Source organism: Penaeus monodon, chromosome 3 (genome assembly GCF_015228065.2).
Source record: "Penaeus monodon isolate SGIC_2016 chromosome 3, NSTDA_Pmon_1, whole genome shotgun sequence".
NCBI classification, from domain to species: domain Eukaryota; kingdom Metazoa; phylum Arthropoda; class Malacostraca; order Decapoda; family Penaeidae; genus Penaeus; species Penaeus monodon.
The window spans coordinates 41586230-41603789 of NC_051388.1; the positions used below are offsets into that span (position 1 = coordinate 41586230).

Below are 17560 nucleotides of genomic sequence, written 5' to 3' on the forward strand. Positions count from 1 at the left end.
TAATAATAATAATAATAATAATAATAATAATAACAATAATAATAAAAGGAGGAAAAAGAAAATACTAAGAAGAAGAAAGATAAAAAAAAGTAAGAAAAAAAACATTAATAACCGTACCGCAAAATTTGATCAATCCGAATTCTCCGCTCGTCAGCCTGATTAAAAAATTGCTGAGCTGCGGCCGCGGAACAGCCTGAGCTAGCGAAGTCTCTGCTAATTCTCTCGGGGTTCTTTGGAGTGTCGGGGGGAGGGGGGGCAGAGGGAGGTGGGGAGGGGAGAGGGAGGTGGGGGAGAGGGAAAGGGGGATGGAAAGGAAAAGGGAACGGTAGGTGAGGGAGGGGGGGGGGGCGAAAAGGAAAAGGGAGCTGGGGGAAGAGTGGGAAGGGGTGGGGGGGGATGAGAGTGGTAAGGGGATGTAGGTGACACTTCCTTCTGATCTCTCTTTCTCTCTCGCTTTATTCTCTTTCTTTCTATATATATACATAAACATACCTACACACACACAAGCGTACGTATGTGTGTGTGTGTGTGTGTGTGTGTGTGTGTGTGTGTGTGTGTTGTGTGTGTGTGTGTGTGTGTGTGTGTGTGTGTGTGTGTGTGTGTGTGTGTGCATATTTATTTATTTATTTATTTATTTATATATTCATCTATATCAATGAAAATATTACATCAGGCATTTCAGTGAAATGCACATTTATACATACGCCAAACACATACATATACGTGTACATTGATATAGATATATAGACGGATATATAAATAGCTAGATAGATAAATAGATAGATAAACAAGTGGATTGAGAACAGATAGATGATAGACAGAGACAGATAGACAGACAGACAGATATATGTGCAAATGATAAAGTGTGTGCGTAGTGAGAGTAAGGGTGTTGAAAGCAAGTCACATCCTGGCCACAAATCGCTTTCAAATGCCTCGTCCAGACTGTGCCTGCATCACATAAGTCATATCTGCGCAATACAAATTATACCATGCTAGACTTTCCTGCAACATGCAACCTGTGTCTGTGTGCAAGACAAGTGCGTGCATCATGCAAATCCCCACGTGTATTGTCAGAGTCTAGATCGCCTATGTGTACCTTATGTGCATCCTTCGTTTCCCCTTGCAAGCATTTTCTTCTTTACTGCAAGCATATTTTTCTCTCCCTCATTCCCTTTCTTTCGCTTTCTCAACAAAGACCTTTTGTAGGGGAGTGCAAGAACCACCAAGACTGCAGTGAAAAGCAAACACAGATAGAGAGCAGAATGAATGCGTGAACGGGCTCGGGGGTGAACCGCCTCGCCGGTCGCTTCAAAATTGGATGTTTGAGGGCGCCTTTTCGGAAGGAAGAATCAAAAGGAGAGAGAGAGAAAAGGGGGGAAGGTAAAATAAATGATAATTATGATGTGTGAATAGACAGAGAAAAGAAAAGTTTTGTTAATGTAAAAAGAAAAAGGTAAATCGGGTGGGTTTAAAAAGCGTCTTATCGCATTAAGCTTTAAGACAAGACTACGAGTTACACACTCGAAGACACGTAAAAATAATAAATAGCTAGATCAGCATATAAATACATAGAATAGAAATTAGATCATCATAAAAAAGACGGGAAAGGCAATACCTCCATCCCAACCACCCAAAAAAAAAGAAAAAAAGAAAAAAATACCGAACAAGGAAAAGCAGAAATTTTTCCATTCCCTGACACTCAGACTGTGAAACCTTGCCAATCAGAGGCAGGGAGTGATTGCGCGGCAGGATGACGAGAACAATGGATTATTACGAAAAACAGAACAATCACCCAAACCACGGAGTCCACAACACCGACATAGGGGTGTCCTACACACGTAAGTGCTGCATGCTGTATGGAGAGGATTTTGTGTCGGATAGATTTCCTCTCTCTTCCTCTGTATGACTCTCCTTGTTACTGATGGATCTCGTCTGCTCTCTTTCTGGATTTATTTCTCTTTCCTCCTCTTTGGATTCTCCCTGTTTAGGCTTTTCCGTCTTTCTCTCTCTGCCTGTCTCTATCTCTATCTCTATCTCTGTCTTTATCTCTATCTCTGTCTCTGTCTCTGTCTCTGTCTCTGTCTCTGTCTCTGTCTCTGTCTCTGTTCTCTGTCTCTGTCTTTCTGTCTCTGTCTCTGTCTCCGTCTCTCTCTCGCTTTCACCCTTTCCCTTCTATCTCCCCTTCTCTCTCTCTAAAGCCTCCCTCTCTCCTTCCTCCGTTTTCATCTCTCTTTTCATCTTTCTCCCCATTTCTGTCTCCCTTCCCCCTCTGACGTCCCGGCGCTACTCCGAAAAAGGCTTATCAAAAGGGGACGAACTACTTTGATGAAGCACCGACTCCTTCTTCTCGTTTTTAAGATGTGTCTCTACGACTTACAAAAGGGATATATATAGCTAGAAAACAGCGCTGATCACGGTGAACATTAACACATAAACAGGCGTATACATTATGATAATAGCCATGGAAAATACTCAATGTTACAACTGTCAGGTATTATTGCTTTTCTATTTCTCTCGATATGAACATATATATAACCTGTGTGTGTGTGTGTGTGTGTGTGTGTGTGTGTGTGTGTGTGTGTGTGTGTGTGTGTGTGTGTGTGTGTGTGTGTGTGTGTGTGTGTGTGTGTGTGTGTGTGTTTATGTATGAATCTATATACGTATATGTGCATGTGTGTATATGAATATGCGTGTGTGTGTGTGTGTGCATATATATATATATATATATATATATATATATATATATATATATATATATATATTATATATATATATATATATATATATATATATATATATATATATATATATATATATATATATATATATATATATATATATATATCATACACGCATACATGAACATATGTATATAAATTCGAAAACCTTGAGGGTCTGCGCGCCCGTTATTACTCTCTGGTATGAATTTCATCGCATGCAAATTCGGTTTCATGCATCTCCAAGTTGCAAGGTATTATTAACCTTCAACGCCTGATATGGACAGTAATATTGCACATTCTTCCTCCTCCCGTGAGCTAGATTGATATCTTGCACCTTCGATTGGCCACGGGCGCTTTTTGATATGTCTAAGACCATTTTATTTTTTTTTTTTTTTTTCATTTATTTCTGCATTTTTTTTTCTTTTTCTTCAAATATTTCTATGTGAGGCTTAATCTCTTTCATCATGTTTCCTTTTCGTCTTCTCCTCCTCCTTCTTCTTCTTCCTTTTTTTCTCTTCGTTAGAGGTGAAAATATTATCATTTCTCCTTCCCCTTCTTCCTTTTCTTCGCTTTCTTCTTCTTCTTTTTTCTTCACTTTCTTTTTTTTCTTCTTCTTCTACTTCTTCTTCTTCTTCTTCTTCTTCTCTCTCCTCCTCCTCCTCCTCCTCCTCCTCCTTTCCTTTCTCCTTCTCCATTTTATCCTTCTTATTATTATTACTATTCTCCTTCTCCTTCTTCCTTATATTCCTTTTTCCACTATATATCTTCTAGTGCTCTTCCAGTTCACATAAAAAAAGATATATTACAAAAAAGAAATGGGCGATGATGCAAGACAATGAGAAAACGGAGGGAAGCAGACGGAGCCAAACCTCTCGGGCAATTTTCTTGAGAAATGAAGAATTTACCGACGAAGCCCAAAATAAATTTCCAGGAATATATGACAACCTCAAGGGAGCGTCGTACCCCCCACCCCACCCCCAATCCCTCCCCCCGCGTGCCCCAATCCTTGCATTCCCTATAACCCCCCCCCTACCCTCTTCCTCTATCACCCCTCCCCCCACCCTTCTCCATTTATTCCCATGGATGGAAATTATGAGCAAATCTTACTTTGAGTTATTTCAAGCCATAGTATCGAATTTGTTGATCACATTCATTTATTTTATTATTATTATTATTATTATTATTATTATTATTATTATTATTATTATTATTATTATTGTTATTATTATTATTATTATCATTATTATTATTGTTATTATTATTATTACTATTATTATTATTATTATCCTCATTATCATTATCATTATCATTATTATCATTATTATCATCATTATCAAATGCATTATCAAAAGATTATAATGACAAACCCACACCTTTACCTTGCTCCCTTACCTCGTGTTCTTTTCTTTGAGTTCTCCCCACCTTATCCCCTTATCTTTCCAATTCCTCTTTATCCCCTGCCTCCCTCGTCCTTCCCTTTTCCCACTCCCATCTCCTCCCCCCCCCTCCCATACCTCATCACCATCACATACCCCCCACCCTCCCCTACCCCTCGATCTTCTCTTTATACCCCCTCCCCCCTCTCCTATCTTCTCCCCCACCTTCCCTGCACGTACACCCCCCACCCCCACCCTTTCATATGCCTCCCTCCTCACCTACCTACATACACGCCTCCCCCCCCCCCTTCTTTCGCCCCCTACCCCCTCCCTACCCCCAAGAAGACGGCCATTTTGTCGCGTAAAATGATTTTGCGTTGTGTTCCGTCCTCCTGTTATTATTGGGGGGGGGGAGAAGGGGGAAGGGGGGAGGGGGAACTAAACTGTCATTATTCCGCGTTTTAATTCCACCAAAAGCCTTGTTAATACCGGGGAGATTAAGTCGTTATGCGTGTCCTGGCTGGTGTTCTTCTAAAATAGTCGGGGATAAGTTCCGGAAGCTTATGCGTGTATCGATTTTTTTTTCGTCTTTTTTTTCTTCTTTTTTTCTTACGTCCATACTTTTCTTTTATTTTATTTTTTTTCTCTCTATTTTTTCTTCGTACAAAATATTATACAACCGCATTTTCTTTTTTTTTCGTTTTTTTTTGCTTGCTTGCATGCTGTAATATTCTAATTTCTTCGTCGCCATTGCCTCGAAGATAAACAAAAGTAATGAAGAAAGAAAGGAAGAAAGGCTAAGAGAAAACAATCAAAAGATTAGCACAGCCATTTTTCTTAATTCTTAGGTAAAAGTACATCATTACTGTGCCGCTCCAGCCGTTCACTCAGACTTCAAACTGCATTTCTGATGAAGCTACTTTTTCTCGTTCCAGTATTTCGCCTTCCTACTTTCTCTTTCTCTTTCTCTTTCTCTTTTTCTCTTTATTTTTCTCCCTCTCTTTCTCTTCCTCTTTATCTCTCTCTTTCTCCTTCTCTATCTTTCTCTTTCTTTCTCTCTCTCTTTCTCCTTCTCTATTTTTCTCTTTCTTTCTCTCTCTCTTTCTCAAACATTATCTTTTTATCACCGAGAAGTCGTTTTATCATTATTAACACCATTATTAACGCTTCCATTATCATTATCACCATACTCAGCTTGACCATCACACCAGTTATTTAAATCGTAACTACCAATTAGCCAAATGTCATTATCATAATAAATCCCAGAACTTAAACAACCCAGAACAAAGTTTTCGAAAGCGGCCGCCTTCTCTAAGCCGCGGTCATCCTTTGACCTCAAAACATGGCGGTGAACTTACATAGAGAATGTCGCGCGAAAGTTGAAAGCCTAAAGTGACCTCTTGAACTCTGCCATACCGCCCCCTCCTCTTACTTCTGCCCCCTCCTCCTATTGCTGCTCCTTCTCTTTCTCCTTTTCCTTCTCCTTCTCCTTCTCCTTTTCCTTTTCCTTTTCCTTCTCCTTTTCCTTCTCCTCCTTCTCCTCCTTCCATCCCATCTCCCCCAACTCCCTCCTGAACCTCCTCCCCAACGGCCCCCCTCCCCCCATGCTGCACTTTGCAACCAAACACAGCAAAGGAGTTGGTGGACTCTATGCATTCGTTTGCCGAACTGTAACTTTAACCATTCGGTCTTAATCAAAGGCCTTAGCGTAATGCAGACCGACTTTACTCTCTCTCTCTCTCTCTCTCTCTCTCTCTCTCTCTCTCTCTCTCTCTCTCTTCTCTTCTCTTCTTTCGCTTTCTTTTCTTACTCTCTTTCTTTCTTTCTTTCGTTCTTTCATTATTTTTCTCTTTCTCTTTATATTACTTATCTTTCTTTCGTTCTTACACTATTTTTTTTTCTCTTTCTCCTTCTCTTATCTGTTTATCTATCTATCGATCGAATTTTGGTCAAATTTCTCTTTTCATTCTCTCTCTCTCTTTCTCTCTTTCTCTCTTCTCTCTCTCTCTCTCTCTCTCTCTCTCTATATATATATATATATATATATATATATATATATATATATATATATATATATATATATATATATTTGTGTATAAATCTATCTATCTGTCTGTCTGTCTGTCTGTCTGTCTGTCTGTCTGGAATATAAAGGAGGCGTAGGAAAGACGGGCAGATGAGAGGGGAAGTAAAAAGGGGGAAAGGGAAAAGGACAAAAAGTGAACAGAATAGAGACGATAGGAAGAGGGAAAGAGAAAGAGAAACAGGGCAGAGTAAGGACTAGGACGAAGGAGAATAGAGATGGAAGAAACGAAGATAGAAGGAGGGAGGGTAAAGAGGAAGGGAAGAAAGAAAGGAGAAGGGAAGGGGAAATGAGAAAAGGGGAGAGAGAAATGGGTAAGAAGAGGATGCGTAAAGCAGAGTAAGAACTAAGAAAAGAGGGAAAGCGAAAAGGTGGAGTGGAGACGAGGGAACATGGAATTAGGGGGAAAGGGGAAGAGGAAAAGAGCGAATGTGAGAGAGGAAAAAAGGAATAGGGAAGGGGAAGAGGGAACGCAAAGGAAGAAAAGAGGGAACGGGAGAGAGGGAAAAAAGGAACGGAGAAGAGGAAGAGGCAACGGGAAAGAGGAAGAGAAGGAATGCGAAGGAGGAAAAAGGAACGGGGAGAAGGGAAAGGGAACGGGAGGGAAAAAGGAGACGAAAGAAGAAAAGGAACGGGAAAGAAGACGAGGAACGGGAAAGGGGAAGGGAGGGAAAGAGGACGGAAGGAAGAAGGAAAGGAGAGAAGAGAAGGAGAGACGGGAGGAGGAAGAGGGGAGACCGGAAAAGATGTTACTGGGGAGGGAGGGGTAGGGGGAACCGGGGGGGGGGAGCTTGCAGCGGGACAGAATCTGCGCACCGTAAAGTGTAATTTTCTAGGCTGTAAAGTGCGAGTCTACGGCTGTAACTTTGGCGCGGTCATCAGCAGCGAGGTTCGTGTTAGGAAGATTTGTTCATGATACGTTTTTTTTTTTTTTTGAGTGGGGGGGAGGGGGTTATAAAGAAAATTGCTCGGGGAGGGGGGGGGGGAGTTAGGGAAGGCAGGACATGAAAAAATATGCCTCTTTTTTTTGCTACAGATAAAAAAAAAATGTATCAGAAATTTCCTGGCTATTTCCCTGCGTTTTGCGAGTATACTTTTTTATCTATCTTTTTATTTATCTATCTATCTATCTATCTATATCTGTATATCTATCTACCTATCTAGCTATCTATTTCTCTATCTATCTGTTTATATCTGCTTATCTAGCTATCTAGATCTCTCATCTCCCTTTTCCTCTCGCATTCCTTTCTCTGTTTCCGTCTCCCTTTCCCATCTAGTTTCTCTCTATCTCTCTTTTTGATTTTCATCTCCTTCCCCCTTTCCTCCTCTTCCCCCTTTCCCTCTTCATCTCAATTATCTGACCCAATTTTTATCAATGGACATTAAAAAAAAACGTTTCTCCCCTTCTTTTGTTTCCCTTCCTCCTTTATCGCCCCTATCTCTAGTGGACGATAAGAACATCGAGCGAGAGAGAGAGAGAGAGAGAGAGGGAGAGAGAGAGAGAGAGAGAGAGAGAGAGAGAGAGAGAGAGAGAGAGAGAGAGAGAGAGAGAGACAGACAGACAGACAGACAGACAGACAGACAGACAGACAGACAGAGAGGCAGAGAGACAGAAAGACAGAAAGGGGTAGAGACAGCGAGAACGAGAAACAGACAGACAGACAGACAGAGACAGGAGCGAAGAGAAGAGAAGAGGCTAAATGAAAATGGAACGCGAGCGCCTCACTATCTCGTCGACAGGAAGGAAAATTAAGGGGTCGGGTGTATGTGTGCTCGTTGGCTCGACGTCCAAACTCGGATAAATGCCTCGGCCTAAATGACCTTCTCGAATTTTCCGTACTCACGTTAAATGATTCGGTTTTGGAATGAGGGAGGGAGGGGGGAAGGTGGGAGGGGAAGGAGGAAGGAACGAGGGTGGGAGGGGGGAAGGTGGGAGGGGGAAGGAGTGAGAGAGGGAGAGAGGGAGGGTGGGAGGGATGGTGGGAGAGGGAGGCGGAGGGGGAGGGGTGGTGAGAGAGGGAGGGGGAGGGGGTAGGAGGAACGAGGAGGAAGATGAGGGAGAAGGAGAGGTAGGAAGGGAGCGAGAGAAGAGAGAGGGAGGGAGGTAACGAGTGTATTGGTGGGGATGGTAAGGGGGTAGTGTTGGAGGGAAAGACAAAGAAGGATGATAAGAGAGAGAGAGAGAGTTGGAGGAAAAAACAGGAATATGTGTGTGTTAGAGAGAGAGAGAGAGAGAGAGAGAGAGAGAGAGAGAGAGGGAGAGGGAGAGGGAGAGGGAGAGGGAGAGAGAGCAAGACTGAACCGTCCCTGGCCGAGGAGCTGGAATGGAAATGGTCGGAATTCCCGGCGTTATCCTCACACGGCCCTCAATCAATGGCAGACGCTGCAATCAGCCGCGATCCGTTAAATGGCTCTGCTTCCCCGAGCTTGCAGCCTTGCATCATCTGCCTACTGATTTTCATTTGGCCCGACGAATGACCTTACTTGACCTATCCTCCTTACTCCATCCATCTCCTCTATCCCTTCTCTTGACCCACTTCTGTTCCCCCACTCCATCTGTCCTCACTTGATTTCCTTCCTCTTTCTATCCCTCCCTTCCCCTCTTTCCCCCCCTCCTCCGTTTTTCCTTTCTCTCCCCTCCCCCCTTCTCATCTCTCCCCCCCTCTGTTTTCCCCTCTCTCGCCTCCCCACTTCCCATCTTCCCCCTTCATTTTGCTCTCCCTTCCCCTGTCCCCTTCCTTTCTCTTCCCTTCCTCCCTTCTCCTTCCCTTCACCTGACCCCTTCGTTCTCCTCCCTTCCCCTCACCCCTTTCCTCCTCCTCCCCTTCGCCTTCCTTCTTCTACCCCCCCCCCTCCTCTCTCCCTCCCTTCACCTGACCCCTCCCCTCCGTCTTCCTTTCGCTTGTTTGTCGAAGGACTAAGAGCAAGGCCGTTCAATCAACCAAATTCTGCGTCAAGGATTAGCTTGGGAAGGTCCTTTACCTTCGTCATTGACCTAATACCCGCACCCCCTCCCCCTCTTCCTCCAAATGCCCCCCCCCCTGCACACACACACAGCCTAATACCCCTCCTTCTCTTCCTAATACCCTCTTCCTAATGACCCTCCTCCTCTCCCTTCGCCCCCTCCCCCTACTAAACCCTTTCCATTCATCCCTTATACCCCCTCCTGCCCCCAATACCCCGTTCCTCCTTCCCCTACTACCCTCGCCTCCCCCTACCCCCTGGCTTGGAGATCCGCCATACATTAGTTTGATTTGCATATCACTTTCCGCATTCCTCCCCCCACCTCTTCCCCCCTCCCCCCTTGCCCCTCCTCGACAGGACTCGTTTAGATATATGTAACCCAGCCTCGGTCCTCTGTAGATATCTATAGTGCACTGGATTTCTTGTCGTAGCCATGCTGAATAATTTACATACATTCTCTCTTCCCTTACGAAGCATAAATGTCAGCAATCCCTTTTTGGTTTGGGGGGGGGGGGGGGTACGGAAGGGTTGCCTTCTTGTTTTTTTAAAGAGGAAGGGTAAAATTTCCCGGATTTATACTGATATTTCAGATACCCCCTATCGTATGGATTCGAAAACGCTTTAAGAATATTTTATTTGTCAATGTTATCCATATGAAAAGTATCTTATTTCTTTTCAAACACAGAATCAACTAATACCAGGATGCAATTGGCAATCAGCACAGTCGGGTTATAAATCATCTTATGAGAATCAATACACTATAATTCCCTATAAACCCAATAGACCTAAAAATAACTTCAGACATCTTACCAATAACCATGATAACAAATTGAAACCACGTGCTTCAGAACCCGACAATCAATTCAATTAATATACCGTAATCATCAAACTAGCAATCCGACAATAAAGATAATAATATCCAGCACATAATGAAACAATTATATCACCCTTTCCACGAAAAGAGCGTTGTTGTCTCCCCTAACAATCGAATTATGCAATTACCTATCTAACCGTCGTGCAATGCGATCAATACATAAATTAATTGAATGACGTCACTTTCGGCTTTGTGAATTATTGCAAGGCTCGCAACCATGCACTGGGACGACGAGACCTTGTTGTTGCTCTGTTGGTTATTTTTGCAACTACATGTCTTATAAAACGTTGAGGGTTTAGTCCACAAACAATGTTTTTCTTCTTCCTTTCTCTCTTTCTTTTTCTTTTTAAATTTTCAATGGCTTTTTCTTTTCCATTTATTTTTTTCTCTCTCTTTTTATTATTATTATTGTTTGACGACTACATTTTAAGATTAACACCGAACTTCAAATAAAGTGAAAACACCTTCCACCTTTTTCTTTTCTTGTTTTTTTCTCTCTTTGAAGACACCTACTTAGTCTAATCCGTCCATCCATCCATCCCAATCTCCATCCCTCCCTTTGATCCGTCCTCGCCAGTTCTTTGTCTCCCTTTTCCTTGCCCTTTACCCCTCAATCCTCTCCCCTTTTCTCCTTCTCCCTCTTAACCCTTGCCTCCTTTGCGTCCTCATTCTTCCTTCCCCTTATTTCCGTCACCCCCCCTTTCTCCACCCCTTACCCCATTGTCTCCCCTCTCTCCTCCTGCCCTTACCCCTCGTCCATACCCCCCCCCCCCCCGTCCCCTTCCACGCAACCTAACCCCGCTTTGTTGACATTCCATGAATAAAACTCGACGCCTCCGAAAAATTGTACTGGAAAGCGTCCAACAAATATCTCAATGTTAGTTGACAACCCCCACTTCCTCCACCCCTCCCCCTCTAGACAACCCCACCCACTCCCCTCCCCCCTCCAGATCACCCCACCACCTTAATGAAACGGATAAAAGGGAGAGAAAAATAAGTCACGGAAAGAAGAGAAAAAGGGTGAGAAGGAAAGAGAGGGGGAGACAGACGCTGGCAGAGAGAGAGAGAGAGAGAGAGAGAGAGAGAGAGAGAGAGAGAGAGAGAGAGAGAGAGAGAGAGAGAGAGAGAGAGAAGAGAGAGAGAAAGAGAGAGAGAGAGAGAAGAGAGAGAGAGAGAGAGAGAGGGCAAGACAAAGAAAGAGAGAACAAGAAAAAGAGAGGACAAGACGAGGAGTAAAAGAAAACCAAAACATTCTCCTAACGTTATTACATATTCTTTTCCAAACTTCGAGAGCAGAAATTACCATCGTAACTAAGAAAATGGGAAGAACATTTCGTTTTCTCTCTGTTTGTTTGTTTGTTGTTGCACAGGAGGCTTTTATAAAAGAGCCTCTTTTCTTTGTCGGATTCTTGATGTTTGCTTCGCTAAACTTTTTGTTTGTATTCTTCAGAAACATTTTTTTATCGAGTATTTTCGTTTCGTTTTTGAAGTTTTTTTTTCCGGATAACATAAATATCGTGGGAAATAATACGGGTCGTAAATTGGTTATATTTCTTACCAAATGGCTCTTTATCGGTTCGATGACTTGCGACAAAATGATAATGATTATGATGATGATGTTGATGAGATATGATGATGATGATGATGATGATGATGATGATGATGATGATGATGATGATGATGATGATGATGATGATGATGATGATGATGATGATGATGATGATGATGATGATGATGATGATGATGATGATAATAATAATGATGATGTAAATGATTATATCAGGATTGCGCCCGTCAGAGATTAAATCATAAAAGGCATTAAATAAATACATAGTGAAAAATAAAAAATAAAAAAAAAACAGAAATCGCAAATCGAGCAAAGCTTCGATCACGGACGACTCGCCCCGGCGTTGCGCGAACGACCCTCTCCGAACCGCTCCGGACCCTTCGCTTCACCCTTTCCTTTGCCCTCTCCCCAATCGCCGTAAAAACTAATCCCGTTCACAATCACCGCATTCCCTGCCCGACTACTTCATTAATTGCAGTATTATGTACGTTTGAAGATGCAAATTGGGTTTACCTTTATGTGAAGGGAAAGGCAGCGGGGAAGTAACGAACGTCTGACGAAGTTTAGCAGCTTGAACACGTTTATTGTACTTCACTGAATTTAATATTGTCCGTAATATCGTTATAATTTCACTAAGAGTTCGTTTTCACCGGAATATTGGGCAAGATTTTGGAAATACAAGTAGCACTGTAAAAAAAAATATCCACCTCTAAAAGAAGCTCTGAGCACTTTGATAACATAACTGTCAAATTTGCCGGTAGATGGCAGTGCACACGCAACGTATGGATGTTACAAGATTTTCCGATTTAACAAACTTGCGTAAATAATTGTTATAGAGCGCATGGCATGTACAAATAATAGATAGATATATTGGTATATTTTAATAGAAATTAGAATACAGAAGGACATTTAAAAGTGTGCATTTCTGATTAACAATGGCTGACCGTGACGCCACGAGCTATTCGCTGAGAGACGAGGATAAATGGCAATTTTCTTTTTATATTTTCGTCGATTTCCTTGTATCGGTTCACATCCGCAGACTAGTTTTGTTATCAGTTAATCTAGTTTCGACATTGCCTTCAATACTGTGAACACGCGCTTCTTCTTATTGATGTTGTTGTTGTTATCATTATTATTATTATCGTGGCTATTATTATTAGCTTTTTAATCATTATCCTTATCATCGTTATTATTATTATTATTGTTATTGTTGTTGTTGTTGTTGTTTTTGTTGTTAATGCCGTTGTTTTTAGCATTATTCTTATTATTGTTGCTATTATTATTATTATTAGCATTCTCATTGTTACTGCTGTTATTATTATTATTTTGCTGTTGTTATTATTATCATCATAATCATGTTACTACTGTTGCAGTTGTTGTTATTGTTAATGTTATTAGCATTAACATTATGATTATTTATTATTATTATTATCATCGTTATTATCATTATCATCATTATCATCATCATCATTATCTTTATTATTATTACCATAATCATTACCATTTATTATCAGGATCATCAGTGCCATTGTTATTACTACTATTATCGTTATTATCATCAACATTTTTAGTATTGCAATCATTATCATTATTATCAACAGCAGAGTCAAACCTACTGAAAATGAAACAATTTCCTAACCATATCACATCAGCATAATTCACTCGAGTCGATATTAGCCTTTTCCGGAAACAGTCTGCTTCCGTGAAAACGAGATCACTAATTTGCAGTTATAAGAAATGAAATTGATTATGATAAAAGAGAAGAAAAAAACTGAGAGAGAGAGGGGGGGGAGGTAGAGAAGGGGAGGGAGAGAAAAAAGTGAGAGAGAGAGAGGGAAGGGAAGAGGGAGGGGAAAATGTGTAAAAAGAGAAGAGAAGAAGGGGTGGGGGGGAGAGGAAAAGGAGAAAGAGAAAGAGAGAGAGAGAGAGAGAGAGAGAGAGGGAGAGACGTCGAACACCAAAACAAAAGAAGAACACAGACATGCCAGCGGTACGATTCGTATCATCCAGACCATAAATAAAAATAAAAGCGGGGGGGGGGGGGCGAAAAGCGAACCAGAATGCCACGTATTAGAAAAAAAAATGGGGGAGAGGAGGAAGAGGGAGGTGGGGGAAGAGGGAGGTGGGGGAAGAGGGACTCGCTCGTGTTCTTACATTTCAATACTTTCCTCGCCCCCTCCCTCCCTTACCTCTGCTCCTACCCCCCTCCCCACTCCATCCTTGCCCCTACCTCCACTCATCTCCCCCTCCATTCAATTCAGTCCCTCCCCCTACCCATCTACCACGTACATATGCCCTTATTTGACATCGTTGTTGTTGCCGTGGGGTAGTGGAGGGGAGGGGGGGAGGGAGGCTAGAAGAGGGGAGAGAGCATATGCGGACTTTGGAGGTGTATTAGAAGATAGGAAACATAAAGGGAGGGAGTGGAGAAAGAGGCACAAAAATAAGGGAGGCTAGGGAGTAAGGGTAGGGTGAGGGAAGGAGGAAAGCGATATGGAGGACGAGGAAAAAAAAGAAAAGAGTTTGACGCACAATATGAGCTCCGTCTCCATCATTGTCTCCCTCAGGGTAGGCATAATGGTGAAAGGTGGGGGATGGAATGAGGGAGTGGAGGAGGGAGGAGAGAGAGAGTGGGAAGAAAAAGTGAAATTGGTAGGAGAGAGGGAGAGAAAGCTAAGAAAGTGGGGGAGATGGGAGGGTAGGGTGAAAGATAGGAGGGATTGAAGTCGAAGGGAAGGAGGCAAGATGAGGAGAGTAAGGGAGGTGGGAGGGAAGAAGGGAAGGAAAAGGAGGAAGCGAGGGAAAAAGAAAAGAGTGAGGAAGGATGAGGAAGTGGAACAGGGATGGTAAGATGCAAATGAGGGAGATGGTGGAGAAGGAGGAAGCGATAACGGGGAGGAAGGGAAGTGAGAAAGAAGTGGGGGGAGTACGGGAACGGCGAAAGGAAGGAGGAAGTGTAAAGGAAACGGAGAACGGAGAGAAGAAATGTGGGAGAAAAGGGGGCGGGAAGAGGAAGGGGGGGAAAGGGGGAAAAAAAAAAAGTAAAAAACGAAAAGGAAGGAAAGGAAAAAAAACCCTTAAATAATAATAATAATTAATAAATAAATAAATAAATAAAGATCTTCAAAATCCAATCCTCCTCTTCTTCTTCCTCTTCCCTCTGACTTCCTCTCTCGATCTCATTTCCAAAACCGAAAAAAAGAAAGTGAAGAAAAATAAAACATGGAAATGCGTTGTAAAGGCGAAGAAAATTCCATCACGATGAAGCTGTGCGTTTTGTAGTCAGCTGATCGCAAGCTTCGAAGAATTGGGGAAAGGAGGAGAAGGAGAAGAGAGGAGAAGGAAGAGGAAATGGATAGAGTGAAATGGAGGAAAGAAGGAGAAGGGAGGAGAGGGTGGGGGAGATGGATAAAAAGAAGGGGAGAGAAGGAGAAGGAGAACAGAGGTGAAGGAAACAGGTAGATGGATAAAATGAAGGGAAGGAGAATGAAGGGGACATAGATAGAGTGAAGGAGAAGGAGAAGAGGAAGAGAAGATAAGGAAGGGGGAGATAGATAAAATGAAGGAGCATAGGGAGGAATAGAAGAAAAGAGGGAAGAAGGAGAAAAGGAAAGAGAACAAAGGGGTATAGAGCGGAAGAAGAAGTGAAAAGATGAGGGAAGAGAAAGAAGGAGAAAGAAGTATCAGGAATGAGGGAAGGGAAGGAGAGGGTCTAAAAAGGAGGAAAATGAAGGGAAGAAGAAGGGTGAAAGAAAGGAGGAAAGACAGGGAGTAGAGAGGAAGAAGAAAAAGGAGGAGGGAAAAGGGGCAAGAAAGTAATGAGAGGGGCGTAGGGAAGGGAAGAAAGGGTATAGGAAAGAGAAGGGAAGGAGAGAGAGAGGGGAGAGAAGGGGATAAGAAAAAGAGGGGAGAGAAGGGAAGGAGAGAGAGAGGGGAGACGAGAAAATGGGAGAGAAAGGAATAAGAAAAAGAGAAGAGAAAAGGTAATTAGAAAAAGAGGAGAGAAAAGGGGAGACGAGAAAGTGGAGAGAGAAGGGAAGGAGAGAGAGAGAGGAGAGAGAAGGAAATAAGAAAAAGAGGAGAGAAAAGGGGAGACAAGAAAGTGGAGAGAGAATGGAAGGAGAGAGAAAGAGGAGACAAGGGCAGACAAGAAAGGAGGGAGAAAGGGGGGGGGAGATGGAGGTGATCTGAGTGAAAGGCGCGACTCCCCAGTACGAAAGAAAACCCAACAGAAAAATATTGATGATGGGAGGAGCAAAGAATAGGCCCGATAAAAACAAGGGGATGAGGAGGAGAGATCAAAGACGTTAAAAGCGGAAAAGATAAAGAGAGAGAGAGAGAGAGAAAAAAAAAAAGTTAGAATCAGGACAGAATCAGAAGAAGAAAAAAATAATAATAATAAAACCAAAGAATATGAGGATTTAGAAGAAAAGAAAAACGAAGAAAAAAAAATAGAAATAAAAAGAGTAAGAAAGAAACTGAACAAACCTTTTCCAACAGCAGTATTGTCTCGCCATCACAGGTGTTGACAGTCGCCAGTTTTTTTCCCAAACATGGCGACGGGAAGCCAAGACAAAATGACGAAGGCACAAGAAGTTGTTTGGCTTGTGTAAACATTCTGGATACGGAGAAGGTTGTCCTGGCGAAAACTCTTGAGCGGAGGCGGAGAAGAATCTGTTGCTGGATCGTTCTTTGGCAAGTTTTTTTGATCTCGGAGAAAGAGGGAGAATGGGAGAAGGAGAGGGAGAGGGAGGAGGTGGGGGGAGAAGGAGAGGGAGAAGGTGGGGAGGGGGAGGGGGAGGGAGGGAGAAAGAGAGAGAGAGAGAGAGAGAGATTGATAAAGATAGATTGATAGTTAGCGAGAGAGAGAGAGAGAGAAAATATAACTATCATAAAATTGCACTGGCAACACTAGCAATTTAAGTAATAATGATAATAAACCAATTTCACGGGGCTTAATCTTCCCAGCAAAACTTAACCATTGTCCTTATAACAAAATATGACAAACTTGACCCTCGGCTTTTGCAGCAAAGGCTAAACATCTCCATGACAAAATATTGCCTTGTTGACCTCAAACTCAGACTGCAATATAATTTGTTTGCCGTCTACGATAAGGACAAATATGCACGCAAACATATTTTTACTCACCAAATTATTTTAGGGGACTTAGTTCAGATAAAGCAGATATTTTGTATGAAATCGGTGTGGGGGAGAAAATGTACGTGTAAGAGAACTTGGTTGGAAGATATAGAATGGGAGGAAGAAAGAAAGAGTAAATGAGGGAGAGAGAGGGAAGGAAAGAGAGAGAGAGAGAGAGAGAGAGAGAGAGAGAGAGAGAGAGAGAGAGAGAGAGAGAGAGAGAGAGAGAATGGTTGAGTGAGTGAGAGAGTTGATGAGAAAGAGAGAAGAGAGAGAAAAAGAGAAAAAAAGAAAAAAGAAACCAGACCGATAGACAGACATTCAGACAGACATACAAGCAGACAGAATATATATAATAAACCATTATGCCTGTCTTTGTCTTTGCGCCATCGCCTGCTTGCCTACCAGTGTGTGCTCGCGTGAAACTCTGCGTGGAACATATTCTATACTTATTTCATGTAAGAAGGGAAAATCGCATGTGAACCGTATTTTTCCTTCGTCTGGCCGGTCAGAAGTTGAAATTGATACCACGAATCAATACCTCATTTACTGTTCGGTATTATTTTCTCCTTTTTTGCCCCTGTCTTGCCCCTGGCTTAATCTTGGCTGTATTTTCCTTTAGTTTTCTTTTTTGTTGTTATTATTTTCATTCAGATTAGTAACGACAGAGCAACGTCGATTAGGGAATTCCAGATAATGAATGCACTGCTGTATGATAGGATATGTTATTTGCTTTTAAGTAAAGTCAACGGAAAACAGTTTTCGACAATACCCACGATAAAAGAATTCAGAAGTTCAGTCCTGTATCGACAGCCGGTTGAAAAATGTTCGCAACAG

General features: G+C 42.3%; 1 protein-coding gene across 5 annotated transcripts in view; it reads left to right on the forward strand.

The window, feature by feature from the left end:
* The first annotated feature begins 1116 nt into the window (after window positions 1–1116).
* Window positions 1117–17560, forward strand: part of LOC119594729 (band 7 protein AGAP004871-like) — a 111688-nt gene continuing 95244 nt past the window's right edge. For 3 of the 5 annotated variants that reach the window (XM_037943831.1, XM_037943817.1, XM_037943825.1), the window contains exon 1: window positions 1120–1838. In XM_037943831.1, coding sequence (XP_037799759.1) covers window positions 1751–1838 — 88 coding nt within the window. In that variant the 5' untranslated portion in view covers window positions 1120–1750. Of the gene's footprint in view, window positions 1839–17560 lie in introns of all 5 variants that reach the window. The other 2 variants (XM_037943848.1, XM_037943839.1) reach the window with 2 other exon arrangements.